Below are 25,378 nucleotides of genomic sequence, written 5' to 3'. Positions count from 1 at the left end.
TTGCTTCTACGGTATACTTCTACGCAAAGTGCTACGTCGTAGATAAAGGAGACTAAAGTACCAATACTCTGAATAAGATTATTTACTTATCTCATCACAAAATAAAACAAATAATAATTGTATATGAGCATATTTAATATTTTCTTTTTCAAAATTGTAAAACTCACATTTTGAAATTGCAAAATTATAACTAAATTCTCATATCGTTTATAGTAACAATCGCCATTTTGTTTACTTCATTTCTGTATTACTCTCAAAATTAATAATAATCGTAAACCATTTATACATCTCTAATAATAATATAATTATTTTAATGTCTAACAAATTCATCTCAACTTTTTACCACGATTTTCGTTATTTTTCGTTATCCCAACATCAACTTTCTCATATTTCTAATCAACTTTTTTATAATACTCTAAACATACTTTTTACAAATTTCCATTTACAATGACTACTTTCTTCTTTCTAATGCACCGAATTACACAAGTTTTAGAAAAATATTGGAATGACTTGAAAACTAACTCAAAAATCCTCTATCAGGTTTAGCGCGCATAATCTAATCACAATTTCATACCAAAGCGATTTTTATAACAATTACATTTGCGTCATATAAAGGACTTTTATCTAGCAAATTTGGAACACTGCATAGACTGAGCGGCCGAAATTAATGATCAATTCTATCTGCGATCTGTTGTTATATTACCTACTTACAGCCGTACTCAGAGTCGCTTAATCGTTACTTAAGATTCTCTCATTTTAACTCAATCTTAAGTAACGATTAGCGACTCAGAGTACGGCGGTTAGCAACAAAAATTTGACAAATAATAATGTTGATAAGTACCTTATCAACAGATTATAGAAAGATAATTGACATTATTAATTTTAGCCGTAAAAGTGCAATCCTGCGAGCCATTATAAATCAGTCACGCGCGCCTCTAACTAAAAAAAAACTTACAAGAACTCATTTCATATCGAAATACATAATTAAGTATAAAGAATTAGAATAATCAATTCGGATCTTTGGCAAATTTTTCATATTCAAAAGTGGATTTACAATTTTTTTTAAACTGGCACAAGCTTTTATACTATTGAGAAAAATTGGCAAAGTGGAAAAACTATTGTACATTGTGTGTAGTTCATTCTGCATAATTTTTGACTAATTTAAAACATAATGTATTTTAGGACACTTTCCTGAAATATACTGTTTATCTAAATACCTATTTATTAAAAGATGCCTACCAGAAAAACTCTTTTTTAGATTTGATTATTTTTATCTTTTATTTTATTCAGATACAAGTTAGCACTTAACTACCATCGCACCTGGTGGTAAGTGATGATGCAGTCTAAGATGGAAGCGGGCTAACCTGGAGGGGGTATAGCAGTTTTTATTAAACCCATGGCCCTTCAAATTGCTTGGCGGCACGACTTTGCCGGTAACTAGCCACAGCCAAATCCCACCCAAAGTCCCACCAGACAAAATTAAGTAAGATTAGGTAAGTATACTAAATCATCATACCTACTAAAAAGAAACGATTTCCTAATACATAAAATTATTATTATTATTAGACTTTTTGTAGATTTTCTAAAGTTGGTGTTGCTAGTTTTTATCGATTTATTCAAACAATGTTTTCCATTGTAAATATCTAGGCGAACAAGCGAAAACTACACACCCAAAAACGAAAACTAGGATGTACAATTGTACATTAGTCAAAAATTTGCAGTCGCTGTGTGGCAAAGAAATAAGCGTTTATTTGAATTATCATCTATTTTATGTAGGTATGTGTTAACTTATTTATTAACGAAAACTATTGCCTATTACACTATTGCATGAAGAAAAGTAGTTAACTACAACTGGCCAAAAATTACACTTGTACAGTAAAATAATATTATAAAAAGACACTTACCTTAACTAACAACGGAATATAAATAACATTAAATACGAGGTATCTCAAAATTTACAAAAAAGAATTAGGCCCAAAATAGAAACTTTTTACCAAGAAGGATCTTTAAATATGTAGTTTGTTTCCGAAAAGTTGAACCCTAATTTGTACACTGTAAGCATTCCCTAACATTAACCCTAACTAGAGTACCTGGCCATAAAATCTATGGTAACAAGTAAATACATAAAGATCAGATGTTTATTGTACTGAGCAAAGCGAAAATATTGGCGTATTTCTAAATGTTATAACTTGCAACACTACCACTTAAATATTATTTATCATTAACAAAAAAAATCGTTTCATCATATCAAAATATATACAAAAAATTATTTCTAAAAAATTAATATCAGTGTTGCAATAGTAATTACTGTTATTATAAAGAAAAGGTAAACAAAATAATAAATTTGGATGGAGCCAATCACGATACCGTATAGTAGATATTATTTTGAATTAATATTGATATAAGTAATAGAAATATATTAATCGATTGTAAATACAACTACAGAACTATTAGTATGATACAAAACAACAAATAAATTCGTGCTTCTTAAATCTAGAATGCCATTTAAAAATCTAATTTTAGACTCTGTTATGCTAAAACTTACAAAGACAAATAATGTATTTCAATCACCAAAATTATGATTTAAATAATAATATATAATCAGCTGCCGTTAAAATTTAATTACTAATCTATCGCACCAGGCAAGAAATTTTTTGACCTTACACTAAAAACTCCCTGATTTTTTTCTTAAATCTAATTATACACAAAATAATTTTGTACTCTTCGACGAGTTTGGAATGGCAACACTTTTTACAATATGGCAGCTGTGTACGAAGGTACGAACGCCGAATATATATTTTTGTCAAAACTCGTAAATCTTATTTAATGAAATTCTTAATAAATGACGAAGAATGACTTTCTTATATTTATTTAGCTATAATTAACAAGATCTCATCATCGTATCGCTAACCACTCAAGGGTTTTTGGACAATAAGTTAAAATTCCATAAGTAGTATTAATTTATGTTTTTGGACCTGAGTCAGGTCGCGAATAGGACGAGATTTTAATGCTTATTATTATTAATTTCTATTATGAATTGAAATTAAGGTTTAATTTGACTTAAGCAAGCTGTATAAATACAGCTCACCTAACTTCCAAGTTGGGCGTCTAATAATAATAATTAATTAACCACAATTTTTTATCATTTTACCTCAAAGTCAAATAGCAACAACTTAATTTTCATAAGCTAATTTTACATCGACCAAATTATTTGACGCGTTAATGATATAGATCATACGCATTACGGCCGAAATTAATAATAATAATAATCAGTCTATTCATAATTGGGTATTTGACTCCAATTTTTTTATTACTTTATTATAAACTAGGATAAAAATAATGACGTAAACTGAAAAAACGAATTAAATCGATCAAATAACAAAAAAGTTATAAGCATTTAAATATTTCTGATTAGACAGAGATAGCGATATAGCATTTTGACGTCACACCTCACTAATGCCATACTAGCTTCGTGCGGTTTCATACAAATTTTCGTTTTGCGAGAAAGGGATAGAAGACCCTCCCACTCCAAAATTAAAATGCCTGTAACTTTGTAAATCTTTGTTGGATTTTAATATTTTTTCAGCGTACGTCATTATTTTTATCCTAGTTTATAATAAAGTAATAATATTTATCAAATTCAAAAGTAGGAAAATACCCAATTTGTCGATAAGTTACCTACTTAGCGAGCCGTTGTTATTTGTAAAAAAAGACCATACAATTTTTGAGAACCTATCGACGGATTATTATTTTATAGATAGGATTGAAAAAAAATTAAATTTTCGGCCGTTAGTAAATAAATAAGTAACAATATTTATCTACTTATGACGAAACGTCATTTTTATGTACGTACCTACTTAGAACTTAAAACGTATTGATTTCCTGTAGTTATAGGCCATTTACCTGCTCATTTTAAACAATAACAATAAAATATGACAAAATCATGAGATGGTTAAGGTAATTTTACTGACCACATGAACTTACGGGGTAATCTACTGAAAAGTAAAAGAAATAGATATTTTTATTGAAATTGATACCTTACCTCAGAATTCACTAGGCCTTAATTAGTTTGCATTGAATAGCGGCACTGCATACAATATTACTAGCAGGAACTCATGTTATTGCCTCATTCTGAAAGGCGACCTTTTCTTGCAACGGCTTGAGATGTTGATGATGATTGATGAATAATGACTGCTAGCAGGCGCTTGCAGCAAATGCAATTAATGTTTGTTTTAGCTAAACTGAGTTATTGGGTAAGAATATACAATTTTTGTAACTTATTACATGTGTACTTACTTTTTTTTAAGTACCTCCATCACCCTTCCTCAAAAACTATACTCCAATACAAACTTTCAAGTTATTTGTTACTGAGCGTTGCTTGAAGTTCATCTTTCTAATATAAATTAAATGAGAGAGATCATACCCCAAAAGCAAGACTGAACTTGACAATAAAGAGCTCGTTGAAAATCTAGCGAGTAGGCTGCAACGGGATATTAATTCAATAAAAAAAATTATAAACAACACTGCCAACAAACCTCTCCAAAAGTAGTGCTATTATTTTCACAGTGTGTCCTATGAAAAAGAGTAGTTTAGACTTAGACTATAGATTTGTTTTGGAGCGCGATCCAAATAACAGCATTTGCTTTATTAAGATTTTGCTCTTAGGGTCTGCACAATTTGCGCCCGTACCGCATCTCTACTGTCGACACACGATCTAGTATTGAGTCATTAAAATCTCTTTACCTATCCAAATCTTTCATCTAGTTTCGTATACTGACGAGCTAATATTCCCCACTCTGTTTGTAATATAGGTATAATAAGCACCGAACTGTAGGTAATTGTATTTGATGGTTAACAAAACTTACAATCCTTCAATACTGATCGTTTTTCAGCGGAATTTACTAAGTTATATGACATCACAAAATCAACCGTAATAAACATTTTCAACTTCGGCCACCAACTAGTGACCAAAACCAAGATCGCCAAATACGACACCGTTTGAAACGAACTTTTTTGCCAGGAAATTCTAAAATTGCACGTAATTGTCCATTCAGAAGTATCCGAACTTGAATCCGAATAGATCTGGCAATGGTTTGGGTGTGTCCTAGGGTTGGTTTAGCAGTAACGCCTCTAATTCGTCAGCGGATCGAAGAAGGAAGGCGGCCGATTCACGGTATCCTGTGATGAGCTGCCTTACCGCGCCTACTTCTGCTCCAGACAGTTTGTGTGACAGAAGCGACTTCTGGGTGCCTGAGCCCGATAGAGACGATGATGTAGATGTCGCGTGTAGTGGTGTGGATACTGACGTTTTGAGCGACAGATCTGTTGGGGCTGAAAATAAAAGTTTTTTTTGTCAACTGTAAGTACGTAAATTTAAAACAAGATATGGCATTGGCTTATGGTTAGGTAATCATTTATTATCAAAAAGAAATGCGTCTGCTTTGATTTTGTCGTTTAAAATCTTATTTTTAATTGGGATAAACACATTTAGGTGCATAAAAACAGCCTATGCCCGTCTTCTGGTACGATCTGTATCCTATCTGCGTACCATAGTATGTCAAAATCGGTTAAGCCACGAAAATGTCATAGGTACCTGTCAGATTTGGGAACGTGTGTGTATGCGCAGCCATGGCAGATAATAACGCGCTTTGGTATGCAGCCATCGCTGCGTTCACTCCAACACCTGAAATACAAAATAAAACTCATGCATGTACTGATTTTAAGACGAAATGTAACTAGGATATATTTTGGAGAGTATACCCAAGAACTTTTTGATCTGATTCCTCCTTCACATTTCTATTATCGTACGATAAAATAGAACGTCCGAGAGATTGCGCTTAAAAATGAATAAAAGTTCTTCTGCGCAAGCGCGCTTTCATCTTAGGCTGCATCATCATTTGCCAGCAGGTCCAATTGCAGCCAAGCGCTAGTCTTAAATAAATAAGTAACAAATTTATATGTAACTGAATTTTTTTACCTGTAGGAGGAATGGCGGTCAAAGTTGACAAAAGTGCAGTGCTTGATAAAGCTGACGTTGGATTTGTGTTTGAGCTGAAAATGAAAAAATACATCTTTTCATAAATTGGACTTTCTTATAGGTATTAAGAAAGTAGGAAATGTCAAGTCACCCTTCTCTCTTATTCTCATCTTTTGTTTTGTTCTGTACCTATATTGTTAATTGCTATGTAGGTTGTATAATTTACCTTTGTCTTCCAAATGTTGGCGGGTTCCCAAATGTATTGGGGAATGATGGTCTGAACAAAGGTGCAGGTGATGACGCTGGACTGAAACAAATAATTCGAATTCCTTTAAAATTGCTGACTGAGGATCATGGTACTCAAAACACCTACGCGTATTGCCGATATAATATAAGCTGATGTCAAACTAAAGCATTAGGCGTGAAAGGGGTCCTGCTAATGTTTCTATCTCTTCTTTTTCTTTTCATTGCGTTTTGGTCATCTTCGAAGTTGTTAGCAGGCTATAGGTATCATATTATCGTTCTTGGCAACATCGAGCCAATACTTGTTCCTAGTTGTCCTTGTGTTTATGGTCTGCGTATAGTCGAAGAACAACACCTTACAATAAGGTCATCTCGAAGTCTTGCTTCTAGAATTCCCATTGGCGTTATCGAACTTCAAGAAATGTATTGTCCTACGCTGACTGGTAGAACAGCGCATGGTATCATCCGCGACTTTGATGTATGCTGATGGAGCCAGGTTCATTAGCATACATCAAAGTAGGTAGGTATATCATGCTGTGCCGTGTTTGTGCTTGCATGCACATGTATAAGTACCCTGATAATACATATATTATCAGGGTACTTATACATGCGCTTAGCACCATTATATAGGCCTAGAACCGAAGAAAAGGATTTGATCAGTCTTGCTCCCAGTATTCCTATTGGCGCTATGAAGCGTCAGGCTGTTGTTATTGAATAGTGGATTGTCCAGCGCGGAGATATTTGCAGAGCGCGTGGTACTGTATCTCTTGTGTACTGCTAAAGTCAGGCTAGTACTTGCTGTGCTGTGTACCGAGGCCTAGAAATGAAGAGTAGGATTGAGCTCACCTTGCAGTCTTGCTCCCAGTATTCCCATTGGCGTTATCGAGTTTCAGGCTGTTGTTATTGAGCAGTGGATTGTCTAGGGCTGGGCTACTCGCAGGGCGCGTGGTGTCTGCCGCCGCTTTGCTGTGTGCTGCTGATGCTAGGCTCGTGCTTGCTGTGCTGCTCACTGAGGTACACGCACTACTCATAGCGCCACTGTACAGGCTTAGGAATGAAGAGGCAACTGCTGATGTGGCGGTCGTGTCGATCGCCTGTTGAACAGATTTCATTTGGGTTTTGTTTAGACTTTAAAATTCGACATAGTGTAAATTTTGTAACGTTTGAGAACACTTTTTTTTCATATTGGAGAAATCTGTGTGCTAAGGAATAATTTTGTAAACCAGGCAGAGGAAAATAAATCATTTGACAAGTTTTCACTCTAGACTCCACTATCAAAAAATGTATGACTAGCTTTATTGAAGAAAAAGGTAAAAATTTTACTTGTAAATATTCCTATTAACCGCTTTACTAAATTTGACACTAAGTATAAATTTTATATTGTTGGCAGTGGGATCGACCCAATGGATCGACCCCAAAAAGCAGGAGATTGGCTGCTACACTGTAATGATCGCTATCACACGTCTAATTGGCCGACACTCTCTCACTATTGGCTAAAATGCATTATTGCAGCAAGAATACTATAAATTCAGTTAATCACAACGTTCACAATAGACAAGGTTTTTGGAGAAAGTCTGGATAATCGAGTTTTTAATGCGTCAAGGAATCTAAAACTGACCATGGGCGTGGGCACAGTGGGCATGGGCTGGCTTACAGGGTCAAGTCCAAGGCGCATGCGCTTCGCGTTCAGGCTCTCGTTCTCGCACGCTTGCGCCAGGATGTGCTCCGCTTGGACTGAGGTAAGGTGCGCGGGCGTTGGGCGTACCTGAGGATGCATATTATTTGTTAAATTAGTATATTAACATTTCGTTTTATTTTATATTTTATTACCTTTGAATATTCATGATGCCCGGCGCGTATGTTTCAGTTTTTAAAAATGCCGTGGAACTCTTTGATTTTATCCGTGATATAAAACATACTTAGCTTAAATCCGCCACGGGATGCAAGTTTTATATCTGTACTAAACAAACAATGCCCACGACGTCTTAGGTTTTAGGTATTTTAAAAATCCTGTGTGAAATCTTTAATTTTTCGGGTTAAAAATTCCTATGCCTATGCCGGGAGCCTATTCTTCCCTGGTATGTAAGCTATCTTAATAGTAGGTCATATCAGGCTGAATGACGTATCAACGTAAACGTACGCTAAGAAAGCCTCCTAGTCGGCGGGTCCGGGGTTCGATCCCGGGCACGTACCTCTATAACTTTTCGGAGCTATGTGCGTTTAACCAATAAAGTATTACTTGCTTTAAAGAAGGAAAATATCGTGAAAAAACCCACATGCATGAGAGTACTCCTGGATAATGTTCCCAAAGATGTGTGAAGTCTCCCGATCCGCACTTGGCCAGCGTGGTAGACTATGGCTAAGCCTTTGTCATTCTGAGATATACATAGTATTAGGTTATTAGGTAACTAAAATTGCAGATCGGACCCTCACCGCAGTATCCCAGGCATTGCCCGACGGCGTATTCCCTCCGTTGCCACTGGTCGGAACTTCTCCTCGGACTTTCTTGTTCCGTCTACAGCTCTTCAGATAAGTTCTGATCCTCTTCCGGGCCCGCTCGGCAAACTCCGGGAACTGTCGGGTGCACGAGTCAATTATGGCCTGGATCTTCTCTTTCGGTTGTTTTGAAATAGGAACTATCCTGTCTAGGTTCTCATCGACGAATAGACGCACGAACATCTGTGAAGAAAAAATACATTATGCCTAGTTGAAAACCTCCTCCATTTGTGAAGTCGGATACTGGGAAAAACTGGGACTGCGTGAGGAAAAGCTTTTACAGCCCCGAAACCATTTCAATTTAATTTACTGAAAGATAAATACCCAAAAATGAAACTTCGAAGAAAAACTGTTGGACTACGCAATCGCTTCGGATAAAGAAGCCAAAACTTTTCTCAGTAATATTCTTGGAAGTAGCTGGTTTTAAAAATTTGGCTATGGTTAAAGTCGGATAGCAGTCTGACCGAATAAGAAGGAATTAGAAGTTCAAGCTTTCGTTTTATTGGCAGTATTTAACTGGTCCAATTTATCTGCCGACTTGGCTCAGCTCGAATCGCTACAACTTACGTTAAAAGCTTTCAGCCGTTCGGGATCATGATGTTGCGGATCGACTCGGTCATCACTGTCGTCGTCGGATGCGCCACCGTCGTCGTCATCTTTTGTCCGATCCGACGAAGAAGTTTCGTCGTGCGTCGATGCCGGTTCAACTGGTGTCGCAGACCCAACGTGGATTGGACTCTATGGATGAAGAGCTATTATGTTAAAAAATATTAATTTTTGTCCTGTATTATCCTCCCTATATCCTGATGTAAATAATAAAGTATATCACTTCTGGTAGCAATATCGGGATTCTTTGTATTGAGGTTTCCATTGTACATCGCATCATTATTTTCATCATCACAACCCATCGCTGGCCTATCACTGAAAACCGGTTTCCTCTCGGAATGGAAAGGGTTTTAGGCCTTAGTCCACCACGCTAGCCAAGTGTGGATTGGCAGACTTCATACACTTTCGAGAATGTGAAGAACTCTCAGGCATGCTGATTTCCTCACGATGTTTCTCATGATGTTTGTTGTAGGGTGTTATTAACATTTAAAGTCATTAATCATTTAATTATAATTTACCAGAGTTAAAAATTTAGGTCACGAATCTACGTATTACTAAAGATTGAAAAAATATATATGAAACGCTGCTCAACCTTAAAACTCACCGAGTGTCCGGTAGCCAATGGGGTGGGTGGTTTAGGAGGTTTGCTTCCAAGACCTAGCGCGCTATGGTAAGAGGCCCAGAGGTCTGCCATGCTGTCAGCTCCACTCTCTGTTATGTCACCATTGCGGCCTGCAAGCACCGAAATCTCAGGGGTTAAGGTAATTATAGCATTAAATTTGGTGACTTTCCCGTTTTAAAATACGGGGAATATACATCCCGTAAATAATAGTTATATTTCCCGTATTTTAATACGTCATGTAACATAACAACATGTAACATATAATCTTCATAAATTATAGAATGCGTGCAATTAAGAGTTCGGACTTAGGTAAACTTCTTCGTATAATGTTAGCATACGAATAGTAAGTCCAAAACAGGTTATTTGCAGAAAATATTCCCTCAAGAAATGCTAAATAAACTATGACCGTTACTTACTTAACTCGTTTTAAATAAGTAAGACTGAGCGGTCGGGCAGAAAAAACGGTAATTTTCGTATGTACTTATAGCTATTACATATTCGCAGTCGTTTACCAAGGCGGATATTAATGATGGTGTACAGAAGGCACTCCAGGGACTGGTGCATCTGCTAGCTAAATGTCAAGTCAAACAAGTTCACGCTTATAAATAAATTTGAGGTGCCTCGGAACGTTTCGCCCCTGGTACCTACGCCCCCCTTTATATGGCTTCGCTAGGTAAAAATAGCCAGACTGCTTGCCATGGAAATAATTATTTCAGCCCACTGCCACGTAACGTTGCTAAATAAAAACTGTTTCACGTGAAACCTAATTTGGTTTGCTTAATTTGATAAACAGCCTATACAGAAAGAACCCTAATGTACCTACCCACTATAATTATTTGTTTGGTACCTATCTCAAGATTTACTTATGTCAAAAAACACCCAATTAGTTTTTTTTAATAATAATTAGGTAATATACAGAATCAAAAAATTCCATAGGATAATAAATAATAATGTAACCATTGAACGCTAAATACAAGTTGGAATCTTAATCATGCTCTATCTTAACAATAAACTGGATTCACACGTTGGAAACGTCTTTTTTTTAACGTTAATTTAATATCAGCTATTGTTTTTTTTTTTTGAAATGGACAAACACTCGTTTCTAATTACCTTGTGTCTGGCTGTGATAATTCCATGCCAGCAACATCATTTTCAACTTCTCTGCGTCTTTCGCGTAGCCATGACCTGCACCCAATCACATTCGCCAATCAATTTTCAAATTTGGAATATGTACGATATTATAATCTTTGATATTTAAATTAATAGCCAATTTGGTTGAATTGTTACGAGATAAATTTCTTCCAGGTTTTCTTTTTGACTGTGCATCGTAAAATACCTGATTGATTTGATGCAAGTGGCTGCATGTTAATTATAGGAAAATCGATCTTAATAAACAGATTTTTTATATCTCATAACAATTTTAGATAAGATTCAACGAAGTTCTTGTTCTACTAGTATTTTATTAAGATCGGTTTTATTGATTGTTAGTTACCTTTTGCCTGTCAGATAATGTAAAACAGGTACTTACTTGAAAAATTGTCATCGTCGTTCATGTCCGCCGGTTCTGGTGTTAAATTATCCTGCAACAATAAAAAAATCTCTTTAGTCATAAAGAAAACGGCAAAATTTATCTGTTAAGCACCTAGACTACTTACCTATTAAGCAATAGGTCTATTTTTTTTCATAGTTCTTTACTTCGTTGACTCTATCTGTATCTACACAGTACGCACTGTTTCTATCACCAAAGGTTAACTGGAAGAGATATAATATTTTGTTTGCCTTTGGTACTTACATTCTTGTTTTGTTATATGCAATAAAGAGTTTACAACATAACAAAAAAATTAAAATGTCTTGGAACTGGGTGAACTACCTACTTTGGATGGTGATAGAAACAAGAGTTTTTAAATCAAAGTTTAAAGTTAAAAAAATTACAAAAAAATAAAAACCGACTTCGTATTGAAGCTGGCACCGACCCCAAAAAATATTATTATGGAACTATATTAACTCTTGTATACATAATATATTCGGTAAAAAATTAAATTATTTTTTAATCTTTAATGTGTACCATTGAAGTCGGTTTTTATTTTTTTTGTAAAAAAAAATTATTTCACAATTTTTAGTGGCCCCATAGTATTAAAATATGCTATGCCTGGTTAAAAATTAAAAATCTACTGTTTCTAAGCTATTAATTACACTGATCGCAAGCAATTTAAGCTCTTATCTGTTGAGGAGTTCCATTATCTATCTTCGAAGATGTTCATCAGATCTTCACCAAATTTAAATGGGACCACCTTTGAAGTATATACCCTATCAAACAAAAAAAGAATTTTCAAAATCGGTCCAGGCGTCTTCGAGTAATCGGGGAAAATACATAAAAAATAAAAAAAGATTCGGACGAATTGAGAACCTCCTCCTTTTTAGAAGTCGGTTAAGAAACAAAGTTCGTCATAATGACGCATCATAGATTTATCACGGTCTAAGGTCATACAGGAACGGTATAGGTCTGTCGGAACTCGGAACTGAAGATATTTAGGACAGTCCGGATATACTTATTATAAGCAGAGCGTGAGTCGGTTAGAGTTAAAATAATTAATAAATTAGCGAAACGGTCGGCGGGCCGGGTCATCGCTCCAGGCCGCCAACGCGAATCGATAGTGCTTCAAATGGACATGCCACTAAATATAGCTTCACGTATGTGCTGAGCCCCTGGTGCAGTTGACATTTAGAGGTCTATTCGGGGCCTCGGGGCGGACTTGTTTTTTTGCTCGCCTTGCCTTTACTTGTCCATCCCATAACTTTTATAGCTTACTTGAAGAAGTTTTGCAACATTTCTTCTACGTTATGAAATAAGTATCTATTGATTGAAATCAATTTATTCTTCATGACCATCGTCGTCATCACCAAACTTACCTTCAAGTCATCGCCGGCCCACTACTGAGAACTCCTCTCAAAATGAGAAGGGTTTAAGCTGTAATCACTACACCTACACCAAGTTCGGATTTGCAGACTTCACACACCTTTGAGAATATTATAAAGAACTCTCAGGCATGCAGGTTTCCTCACGATATTTTTCTTTACCTTTCCAAGCAGTTGATATTAAATAGCTTCAAGTGCACATAATTCCGAAAAGTTAGAGATGCGTGTCCGGAATCGAACCACGGACCCCCTGACGTGTTAAATAAACGCTGCTATTACTACTAATATTTATATTTATCTTATTGTTCCTATATTTTTTGCTATTGTTATCTGTTTTTTTTTTACAAAAATAAGTCAACAATTATCATATATTATCATGATAACATCGCATTTTCCCGGAACGTGAGTTACTCTGAAAAAAGAGGCCTGCAGCTGCCGACCACTGCAGCAAGTATTTGCAGCAAGCAGTTTTTTTCGTTCTTTGCATTGTTTGGGTTTTATGTTGAATTCTTCGGAACGTCAGACGGCCTTGACTCTTGACTCTTGAACATAATTCTAAAAATTTACGCACGATGTAAATGAAAAGAAGTTATAAAATAGCTTATTAATAAAAGATAATAATAGAATGCTATACTTAGTTACCTATTTTTTTAAACTATCTATCTGATATATCACTACCCTTAATATAAATGCGAAAGTGTATTTGTTTGTTTATTGGTTTGCTGGTTTGTCCTCCAATCACGTCGCAACGGTCAACGGAGCAACGGATTGACGTGATTTTTTTTCTTGGGTATAGACCTTGAGAGTGGCATGGGCTACTTTTTATCCCGGAAAATCAAAGAGTTTCCACGGGTTTTTCACGGCATGTCATTTGAAAATAGTCCAGCATCAAATTACTGACTCAGTAGAAGGGTCAGAGTTAATTTCAATTCATATTGGGGTAGGTACTTTAATATAAAATTGTTCAAAAGTGCAACATTTTAGCGGCTTCTATTTTCACGCTTGGCATCGGCTAACGAAAACACAAAACACACGATGTGACGAAGATTTCATTCAACAAGTGGCCGTTGTACTCGGTTCAACGTTGTATGAATGATAAGAACCTCCTTTATAGAATTTTGACATTTATTATAACGGAATAAAGACTAAATTAACTTATAATAAAGTTCCGTGTTTACTAGCTTGTGCTTTTACTCTAAACTCTTACATCTTTAATTTTTAGTCTCTAACCATACTTTAAGTGCTGTAAATGCGAAAGTGTTTATTTATCCTTCAAACACGCCGCAACGGAGCATTAATTACGGATTACCCGTATTTTTGCATGGATAAAGACCTAGAGAGTGACATAGACTAATTTTATCTTGGAAAAGCAAAGAGAACCCATGGGATTTTTCAAATCCTAAATCCACGCGGATGAAGTCATGGGCATCATTTAAAAAAAATTGATGATCACATATAACAACTTTTCGCCCTTTGTTTAGAATTTGTTACGATCGATGAATACGATACGATGAATTTGGGCGTGATCCATCTAAATTAAAAAATTAAGTAAACATGTAATAACTTAAAAAAGTTTTTTTTAAACTTTGTTTGAAGGTAAACGCTATTTTTGCACGAATTCAGTTTAAGAAACAAACTTACCACGAACCAGTTCATGCTTCACCGTGCCGTGTCCATGGACGTACTCCACAGTACCTACGGTGAAGCATGATTTGCACATTATAAGAAAATTTCTTGTCTTACGAGAAATCTTCTTCTGTAATATAATAATGAATCACCAAATAACCATCATCGCAAATCTCGAGAACCGCTGAACCGATTTCGCTAATTCTTTTTTATAATATTCCTTGAAGTACGAGCAATGGTTCTTACGGAGAGAAAAATTTAATTCAACCTCAGCTCCCCCTCAATTTTCTAAACTCCACCCGAGCGAAGCCGGGGCGGTTCAGCTAGTGTCTTATAAATTCAGTCGTATTGGTTGTTGTATATGAGATCGTATAATAATAACTAGCTAATGCTCGCGACTTCGTCCGCGTAGACTACACAAATTTCAAACCCGTATTTCTTCCCCTTAGGAATTGAATTTCCATAAATCCTTTCTTAGCGGATACCTACGTCATAATAGCTATCTACATGCTAGATTTCAGCCCGATCCATCCAGTAGTTTGAGCTGTGCGTTGATAGATCAGTCAGTCGGTCAGTCAGTCACCTTTTCATTATATATTTAGATATATTACAAGATATTTTTTCCTGTGTCGACACGCGCCATACTAATCTTTTCTTGTCTAGTGTTATAATGAGTACCAGTTGCCCATTTCGTGTTACCTATTGGTGCGGTACCCTAAAAAGGTGTTTGGCCTTAGTTTTAAACTTCAGAACTTTGTATTTAGGTATAATATGAAAACTCTAATCAATTAAACACAAATATGTACTTTTTGTGGTGATAGCGTAGTAGTTAGGTCGGTCGACCTTCTATTTGAGAGGTCGGCGGTTCGATCCTGGGCTTCTAACTTTTCCGAGTTATGTGCGATTTAACTTTTAACAATTAAAAATATCACTTGCTTTAACGGTGAAGGAAGACATCGTGAGGAAACCTACATGCCTGAGAGTTCTACATAATTTACTCAAAGGTGTGTGAAGTCTGCCAATCTGCACTGGACCAGGTGGCAGACTATGGCCTAAACCCTTCTCACTCTGAGAGGAGACTGGTGCGCAGTAGTGGGCCGGCGATGGGTAGATCCTTATGATGATGATGAAGCAACTATTCAACATCTTATTTTGTCTTTGATTGGTCAGTTTCGACAGTGGAATGGAGAACTCTGAACTCTCGAACTCGGGCTGTGTGTGTGATCGAAGGCACCTACCTCCTAGTAAACACTTGAAATGTAATCGTGTCACCTACCCTAAGTACCAGGTGCACATAGACAGTTAGGAGCTAGGTGGGGTGATATCGACCGTCTTAGGGCGGTGGCCAAGGACCGCATCTGCTATGCGGACACTAAATATCCGTTGACCCTTCCCTACTTATGTATACCTAGCACGGTATGCCCGCTGCAATTTAGTCTGTAATTAATTACACCTCAATGACAGATAAGGTTCAGCGATGCGTGCATACATAAACGGGAGTACATAATTACCGCGTACGTGTAGGTATATCGATAATTAGCAACTATTGATATGTAATTAATTTTTTTCCTACCATTTCGAGCAGCAGAATTGTGAAGGTATCTAGGTCGAAAACAGCTTCTTCATAAGTTCTTTCGGCATTTTTATGATTGCTCAGCGAACGAAGCGCAAACGCATCGCATTCGCATACAAAAATCCACCTGACCAAAGCCCATCACAGACGTAAGTGAATATTATAAATATTAAGTAGGTATAGCTTGTAAGGTATGAAAATATATATTTCAACGACCACACACTAATACACCTATGATAACATATTTTTGATTCCATTCTACTTATTGCTAGCCTCGGGAATCACAGTTCATATCATGCACACCAGCTATACAGCGTGATCTAGATTAGCACGTTTTTAGACTTTTTTAACAGTTCCTCAGAGAGAGACTGTAAATTTGATATTCACATTGCACCATTATCTAAAAAACGATATGTTTTCGTAATATTAATTAGCTAGTATTTGAGTAATGGGTATTATTCAAGAATGTCTACCACTCGTGTCAAACTTTGTTTTATTTTAATTTAAAACGATGAACAGGATCTAACAAAAAACTTAGAAAAAGTGTTTTACTTACCTATACAGCCTGTATTTTATATATCATATCGCATGCTATCACTACTACTGTTATAAAATGCATTTTAAATCGAAATAATTTTAATTTTATTTATTGATCGCATTAATTATTTAAGTTTGTTATAATGTCAACAAGTCTCTTCTTTGTTAATAGTTTGTAGGTAGGTCCTACTTACCCATTAAGTGAGGTTTTCTTATGGCTCACACAAAAATACACTCGATGCTTTTCTCTTGAACTATATGAATTTACCCTGTAGACAGTAAAGCCAAAGGGCCTTTCGTTTTACCCACACACCCTACAAACGGAGAAACAAACGCTTTGCGCACTGCCGCCGTAAAATGTCAATCACGCGAGGGGTGCGAACCCTCAACGCTTGGTTCGAAAAGACGAAGCAGAAATGATGCTTAGGTAGCTTTCCAAATATTATAATATGTAGAGAAAGAGCCAGCGCGTGCCAGACCTTACTTATTTTACAAAAGCTGAAAATTTATTTGCTTATGTCCCCAATACTGGGAGGAACGTTTGTTTGAATGTTTGTTTGGGTCATGGTGGCTTTGGGAGATTACAGATAATAAAGGTGTAAAAAATCTTACGTCAAAGTATAAAGTCTAATTTTTTTATAATATTTTCTTCGGAATAGTATTATGAGTATTAGAAATCACATCATGCATTGCCAGATACTTAGTGTCGTGGGAACCCCGCCAGACACCCTTAAACGTTAATAACTTGTTAAACTTTAAAGGTGTCACCATAAGCCTGGCTAAGTAGTTTCGAACACAGGGACCGCAGTATCTCTGCAGGGACTCAGCTCGCTACGACTGACTGAGGACCCCGGTTGGCTTCGAACCTACTTGGGCCTACGTCGACTTAATACGTGAGTAAGTATAGCCGGTTATTCCGGGTATATTTATAAAACAAGTAATAATTAAAATAATTGAAAAACACGACTGCCCTCAGCCCTGCCATATTGATTTTTTTTGACAAAAATTGTAGCCCACAGTTGTAGCCAGTACGCTAGTGTCATTCTAACGATACCTACCTCATAGATCTAAATTTGTTCAGTCATTTAGAAGTTATGGTGGAATAAAGAAACTCAACCCTAAAAACCACACACTCTTTTTTTGGGCAACGTGTATTATGATGTTTATTTAATAATGTACGTCATATAGATTATAGACCAAATTGCAAAAAAATATAGACCATGCCGTTAAATTTTAAACCTTCAACAAGCTTTACTTTTTTCTCGGATGATTAAAATTGCACATCGCCGGTAAGGGGCTTTTGGTAAAAGCCTATAAACGTGACTGCAGTATTTTCGCTATACTGCCGTTATTAGCTAGTACCAAAGTAATTCATGCGGATCTGCGCGAACCGCCAGCCCGCGAATAAACCTGCAGCAGGTCATCTGTCGGCGGGGAATAAATTGTGAAATAACCTAGTTTCCGATACAAAATAACTGCAAAATTCGGCATCCACAGCTTATGTACCTGCTGACTATGTACTGATACATGGCCTATGTACCGCGTCACCCCCCTCGTGGACCCCCCGTGTAGTGCCACCCCGCGAATAGTGCTGCGATGACGATCCATCGATACTCGATAGTCGATAGCGTTTGCAAGGGCTGATTGGATACGGTTGCTAATTCAATCAATCTTGACTTGACATTTTATAAGTTTACAAGATACATTGATGTGAACATTCGGCATGTTTCTATTATTTAACATGTAACTTTCATTATAGTGATGCACAACCAAACTTAGCAATATCATGCAACATTGTTTCACTTTTGTTTTTAATGCGAGAACCAGTTTTAAACAAGGTAATTGACATTTTGCATGTATAGCTTGCTTTTTTACCAAATAAAATAAAAATAAAATAAAATCAGAAAGCACAGTGTGGGGCGACCTTCAACCCGCTGGACTGACGACCTTAAGAAGGTAGCGCCGCTACCGTAGCGGGAAGTGGGTGGATGAGAAAGGCAGAGGATCGTGTGTGTTGGCGCGCTCTTGGGAAGGCCAATGTCCAGCAGTGGACGCGAACAGGCTGATTGATTGATATTTAATATAACAAATAGAATGATGCTCCTTGAATGATACTAACAGCAGTCGTTCGTTACTTAAGTTTAGTTAAAACGAGACAGAGCTATATCTCTCACATAAATCTGTCTCGTTTTCTCGACTCTGAGTACGGCTGTAAGAAATACTCGTATTAGGTTAGTTGACACATAAGCGTTTATGACATTACCTAAATATTCCATATTTAATTTCTAAAACTCAGCAAAAAATAAAAATGTAATAAGCATTATTAATCCACAAGTATATTTGAGTTGTCATCTAATAGATTGGCTGAATAGAAAAATTTAACAATTCCCACATCAATTAGTTTTATCGATAACAGTAATCAACGCACGGCGCGGCAATCAGGTGGCAGTCAGCGTATAATCATTAAATACCCACGCGGGGGTGATGACGCCCGCGGCGCCACCCTCCACCCGCGCCCAATTATGAAAATACGAACAAAATACATTTAAATTTCAACAAAGGATGCTTCGATTATCGATCGCAAAATATATCGATAATATAAAGCCATTGTAAATGTCACATCCTTATCCTTTGTTTGATATCAAATGGGTATAGACTAAAATAAATAAATTACCCCTAATAATTTGATTGATACAGGGCGCGTTTGGAACTCTCGTAGCTTTAGTTTTAAGTTTACATCATTAATTATCACCACAATCATCCTACAAATCCAACAACTGACCATCAAAAGGAGTACAACAGTACCTGCTTTGAATAAATGATTTTGATTATATTGTCAAACTCTATTGACCCGCACCGTCTTCGCTCAGCTTGAATTTCTAAAATTCATTTCTTAGTGGGGGGCTACATATAAAGAAAAGCTACTATGCAAAATCTCATGTTTCAAGATCCCTAGGTTGTGCCGAAGTACGTGTTTTGTCGATCAATCAGTTTGTCCTTTTAGTATCGATGCATATTTTTAGTTGTTAGTAATATCAGGAATCTCTTACTAAGTGGTCCCAGGATCGAATCTTTTGAAGACTTTTATATATTATGTATTCTTTTTTATTGCAAGATAGCTTGCGCTTGACGACAATCATGCCTAATAAAAAGCAATGATGACATCCTAGGTTGGAAGCACATGAGAGCTATCCCTGGTTGGAGTGCGCTTGCCTAGCCTAGAAGATGCTTATTCACTCTTGCCTTGAAGTTATTCAGATTATACGTGACAACTGACAGGAAATATCTAGATATTGATAAAAGCACACGTAGGTATATGTAGATGTTAAGTGCTGCTTTACTTCATACTAGATTAATCGTTAATCATTCAAGAAAGTTAAGTGTAGAAATATTTTGAGATAAGATGATACTTAGTACGTTTCTATATTAAAATACAAGAGGGATGATGATGATGATGATGATGATGGGCATGATTTGTACAGTAATTAGATTATGCTAGCTTTAATTTTTTTCATTATGTACATATTTTTATATAGGCTTATTTTTGAATAATTTTTGTTTCACATCACAAAGAACGTACGTTCGCAAGTCGCGGACTTGAATTATGAAAGTTTTCTAGGTTGTCTTGTCGCGTTTTATCTTTTGGTTTCTGATGAAGATAAGTGAAGTGGGATCGTCGATAAATGCGTAAACGACGTAATACAGGCCACCATTTTAAAAAATGTTTATGTTATAAACTGTGTATATATAAACTGTGGCACTACCTACATAAATAAGACTGCTGAGTAATTTAGTAGTATATTTTTTATAGTAGGTAAAAATTTACAAATTGCGAGATAACTTTCACAAATCTTTTTAAAACACTCGAGTCCGAGCAAAAAACCCGTATTTTTCGCCTGCACCACGCTAATAGCTCGAACGGGGGCTTGCTTTTTTTATTCGCCATTTTCCAACTTTTTACCCGTCTCGACCAGGAGTGCAGCATCGGGCGAGAGAGTCTTCGCGGTCTTTCAAAATAAACGGCTTCCTTTAACATTCTGCTGGCTCGGTAGTTTCGTTCGCTCCAGTATTTTTAAAGCGGACAGCGGCCCCCCTGCGGCACACGCGGGGACTATTTTCACCCCCCATACACCCCTTCGTTCCTCACCCCACCACCCACACACAGTAATACCATAACGGGTGCGAGCTATGACGAGATTATCTACGTACGCGTATATACCCATACAAACGCTGGTTATATACCAGTAGTACATAGGTACATAAGCGATGACTTGTGTACATAGCAGCATTGATTTACTGGGCCGGACGCGAGCTGTCATCGGCGCGATGACAATTACAAGGTATTAAGCAAAAATTAATCACACTCAAATCACACTAGCTTTATCACAATAGCCTAGTTGCTGATTACATGCCGACTGACATAAATACTTACAACTGGCATTTATACAGAACAGAACAGTCGACGGTCGACGAAACAAAATACTTCCGCAAATGGTGAAAATATATCAAATCTAATTTAAGTTCTTGTCTGTTATTATGTCACAGTATGATTTGGAAACTCGCTCGTCCGCGTGGATTTAGGTTTTAAAAATCCCGTGAATACTCTTTGCTTTAGCGAGATAAAAAATAGCCTATGCCACTATCTAGGTCTTTACTATATCCAAGCAAAAGCATCAAGTGAATCAGCATCGATATAAATGACAAGATATGGGCAAACGAACCAAGTTTTTCACGGTTTTGGAACCAAATAAATCAGCGCCACCTCTTAGATACTAATTATTATTATTATTTATTATTATTTAATTAGAACGGCCATAAAGCCAATTACACTAACTAAACTACGAGTACAAACTAACATAAACATACTTACAAAAATTGATAAAATTATAAATTATATATATACTAATGTATGACCCGTTTGAAATACAGACGTCACTGAGGTTGCACCACTGAGTCGGTGTCATTTTGTTTGTTCAATAGCCCTGTCCATACGTACGAAGTAATATATAAGTCAATGTCGATCAGTTGCTTTGTTAAGGCTTTATTGAAAGACAATCTAACAAACAGACACTGCGCATTTATAATATGGATAGTGATTCTCCGCTATGAGCGAAACTAGGTTCCACCTGAACGAGCTATCAAAATTACTGTAAAGTAATGCTTGCCACTACAGTATCATCGCATCACTATCGTCACCATCAACCGATTGATGTATATGTAATTGCTGGACATAAGTCTCTAGGAGAGACTTCCACACGCCACGGTCTTGTGCCACCTGAAGCCCGCGGCTTCCTGTGACTCGTTTGATGTGGTCTGTCCTAGTGGGGGGTCTTCCAACGCTGCGCATTCCGGTGTGAGGTCGCGATTCCAATAGCTGGGGCAACCTATCGTTTTTAGGGTTCCGTACCTCAAAAGGAAAAATGAAACTGTCTGTCTGTCTGTCTGCCTGTCTGCCTGTCTGCCTGTCTGCCTGTCTGTCTGTCTGTCTGTCTGTCTGTCTGTCTGTCTGTCGGTCTCTCAAGAAACCTACAGGGTACTTCCCGTTGATCTAGAATCATGAAATTTGGCAGATTTTTCCCCAAATGTCTGCTATAAGACCTACCTAGGTCTTATAGCAGACATTTGGGGAAAAATCTAAAAACCGTGAATTTGTGGTTACATCACACAAAAAAAAATTAAATTGTGGTCATGAACAAATATTGCTATTTTCAACTTTCAGAATAAGATTACTATACCAAGTGGGGTATCAATATGAAAGAGCTTTACTTATACATTCTAAAACAGATTTTATTTATTTTTAGGCATTATAGTTTTTGATTTATCGTGCAAAATGTCGATTGTAGTTCGGAACCCTCAATGCGCGAGTCTGACTCGCACTTGGCCGGTTTTTCGAACTATGTGCCGTGCCCATTCCCACTTCAGCTTCGCAAGCTGAAGTATCATGAGTCATGACCTGTCAAACAAAATTCGTTTACCCTAGGGCTCGGTTACGGTAGTATGACAGAGCTACATTGGCACGACCGCAATCATCTCTGATTGTTTGACGCTCGCTCACTATTGGCTACAATGCATTGGTGCAACAAGAATACCATAAATTCAGCCAATCACAATAATTTGAGATTGTAATATTGATTGATGCAGGTTTTCCGGAATCGACCAGCAGGATTTAAATTGCGTAGTGGGATTATAAAGATTATTGTAATGATTGTTTCACGTTCGCGGATTATTGTTCAGTAGAGTCCTTGAAAATTTCGCATTTCTATATTATTCACCCCGATCCTTATATAAGGCGGTACACACACCGGAATTACTGGTATTAATTAAACCCATAAGGGCTGTTTAGTGTATCAAACGCGCGATTCGCGAGATGGTGGCAAATTAATAAATAATTGAAATGCTCGGGGGCGCTAGCTGACTAAGAATCACGCTCGTACGCAGTGAAATGCTTAGTAAAGGAGCATACACAAGACTATCTTTAGAACCTTATAAATTATTATCTTTATTATCAATTACATTTTATAAATGCGAAAGTGTGTTTGTTAGTTGTGTTCTTCAGTCACACCGCAACGGAGCAACGGATTGACGTGATTTTTTGCATAGCAATTCCTACTTTTTATTCTGCAAAATCAAAAAGTTCTCATGGAATTTTTTGAAACCTACACCCACGCAAACGAAGTCGCGGACATCAGCTAGTTATTAAATAATTCCAATACCTATGTAGTTATTCTTTTATTTTTCAAGTTGTTCAAGGATTAGATGCACAAAAACTGTATAATATTATAGTCTGACTATAACTGCTTTGACTTAGATTCAGAATCATTCACTAGAACTACTTAAGTAGATAGAGCTTGTTGCAGAGTTTCATGCAGGCGAAGTCAAGAGCGACAATTGTCTGTTACGAGAAGATTATTCGTAGCACGCTCAAAACTAATAGTTTTAAGTTTTTTGGAAACCAATCAAATTCAATGAATTTTGTAGATCACAATATTAGAAACAAATATCGGAGTATGTGGTTTTCCTAATTTCTGTACAAATGTGTGGTTTCAAAGTTACACGGGCTCAAAGATTTGTATTTAAATTGAGCCCACGTTACTTAGAAACTACAAACCAAATGACCTGTCATTGAAAAGCGCCATGGTTACTTAAACCTAATACTACTAAAACCATTCTGCCCACTCCTTTACAAGGGGAAATGCGGCCTCGAAAAACCAGAGCGGGGCTGTAGCGAGGCGGCGAAATTCTGAAAGCTTCCTAGTTACTGGCGTGGCTGAGACGCGGTCGCCGCTCTCAAACGTGATCGACGACGACATTGAAGTGACTTGGATTTAACACGATGGAACATTCATTTATTATTAACTAGCTGATGCCCGCAAATTCGTCCACGTGGATTTAGGTTTTTAAAACTCCCGTGGGGAACTCTTTGATTTTCCGGGATAAAAAGTAGCCTACTATGTCCTTCCCCGGGATGCAAGCTATCGCTGTACCAAATTACGTCAAAATCGGTTGAACGGATGGGCCGTGAAAGGCTAGCAGACAGACAGACAGACACAATTTCGCATTTATTATATTAGTATGGACTAGCTGATGCCCGCGACTTCGTCTGTGTGGGTTTAGGTTTTGACTTTGAAGCAAGGGGGTATGAATACCGAATTGCGCAGCACACACGCGCCACATTTTTCTATTTTTTGGTAGTCAAAGTGTAATGGTAACTTTAACCACTTGATACCTATGCAACTGGCCCTTAGTCATTAACTACATAGAATTTACGTTAAAGTTAAGTAGCACATTGAAATCGATCTGAGCCGATCCGATGGTTTCACAAGGTTACTTCACGGTACGTACCGCTGATACTGTCCTTTAATCTACAACTATTTTATTTATGTAGAAGGTATCAATAGGCAACATACTTGAATAAATTCAACTAATGAGAGATTGTTTATTTTTATCTAGTGTTTAAATCCTATGCGTCCACCCGGTTAAATTGAGAAGTTAAACTTTGTCCTACAGAAATAATGTTTCCACAAATGGTCAAGTAGAAAATTTAATCTAAATACATATATTAAAGGAAAAAGTGACTGACTGATCTATCAACGCACAGCTCAAACTACTGAACGGATCGGGCTGAAATTCGGCACGCAGATAGCTATTATAACGTAGACATCCGCTAAGAAAGTTTTTTGAAAATTTAATCTGTAAAGGCGTAAAACAGGGGTTTGAAGTTTGTGTATTCCATGCGGACGAAGTCGTGGAAATAAGCTAGTTAAGTATAAAAATCAAATCTACAGGTTGACGTCTTGATATGAATGCAAAATTTAAAATATTTATGTACTTCTCAGATTGATTTAAAACATTTTGTCTGCAAAACCTCTTTGTGATGTTTCTTTTTTTGCAGTTTTTTATTGGTCAATTTAGAACCAGTGCAAAATCCGATATCACTGATTAAAAATCTTCAATAGGTAGGTACTACCTCAATCTACTGCACTTTAAAATATGAATTAATTTTTAACGCTTATTTACTCTATTCTTGATACTTGATAGAAAGCAAGATAGCAATGTTTTGCAAAATCAAGTACATGTCGCCAATTTTCTCGCAAATATTTGTGCCACCTTCAAGGTCAATGGAACGAATCTACTGCCATAATTTACTCATGCGGCCATCACATTGCGTAATGCATCTTCCTGCTTACAAAATCTACAGCTGTCGTTAACGTGTTTGGAATGCATTGGTCGAAGATGCGTTGCATTACAATTACTGGGTTGGATCGAAAATAAATCCAGAAAG

At 36.7% G+C, this 25,378-nt stretch overlaps 1 protein-coding gene across 1 annotated transcript in view; it reads right to left on the bottom strand.

Moving 5' to 3' along the window:
• Positions 1 to 116: 116 nt before the first annotated feature.
• The window catches only part of LOC117983598 (nucleolar protein 4), a 153,811-nt gene continuing 128,549 nt past the window's right edge, over positions 117 to 25,378 (bottom strand). Inside the window, 11 exon segments of the mRNA XM_034970205.2 lie at positions 117 to 5,331; positions 5,594 to 5,683; positions 5,978 to 6,051; positions 6,204 to 6,284; positions 7,067 to 7,314; positions 7,839 to 7,985; positions 8,654 to 8,899; positions 9,284 to 9,454; positions 9,927 to 10,054; positions 11,055 to 11,129; positions 11,473 to 11,524. Of these exon segments, the coding sequence (XP_034826096.1) occupies positions 5,105 to 5,331; positions 5,594 to 5,683; positions 5,978 to 6,051; positions 6,204 to 6,284; positions 7,067 to 7,314; positions 7,839 to 7,985; positions 8,654 to 8,899; positions 9,284 to 9,454; positions 9,927 to 10,054; positions 11,055 to 11,129; positions 11,473 to 11,524 (1,539 nt within the window). The 3' untranslated portion in view covers positions 117 to 5,104.

This window comes from Maniola hyperantus, chromosome 7 (assembly GCF_902806685.2).
Source record: "Maniola hyperantus chromosome 7, iAphHyp1.2, whole genome shotgun sequence".
Classification (NCBI taxonomy): Eukaryota; Metazoa; Arthropoda; class Insecta; order Lepidoptera; family Nymphalidae; genus Maniola; species Maniola hyperantus.
The sequence above is the reverse complement of the archived record's forward strand: the minus strand, read 5'-3'. Positions and strand labels throughout refer to the sequence as shown.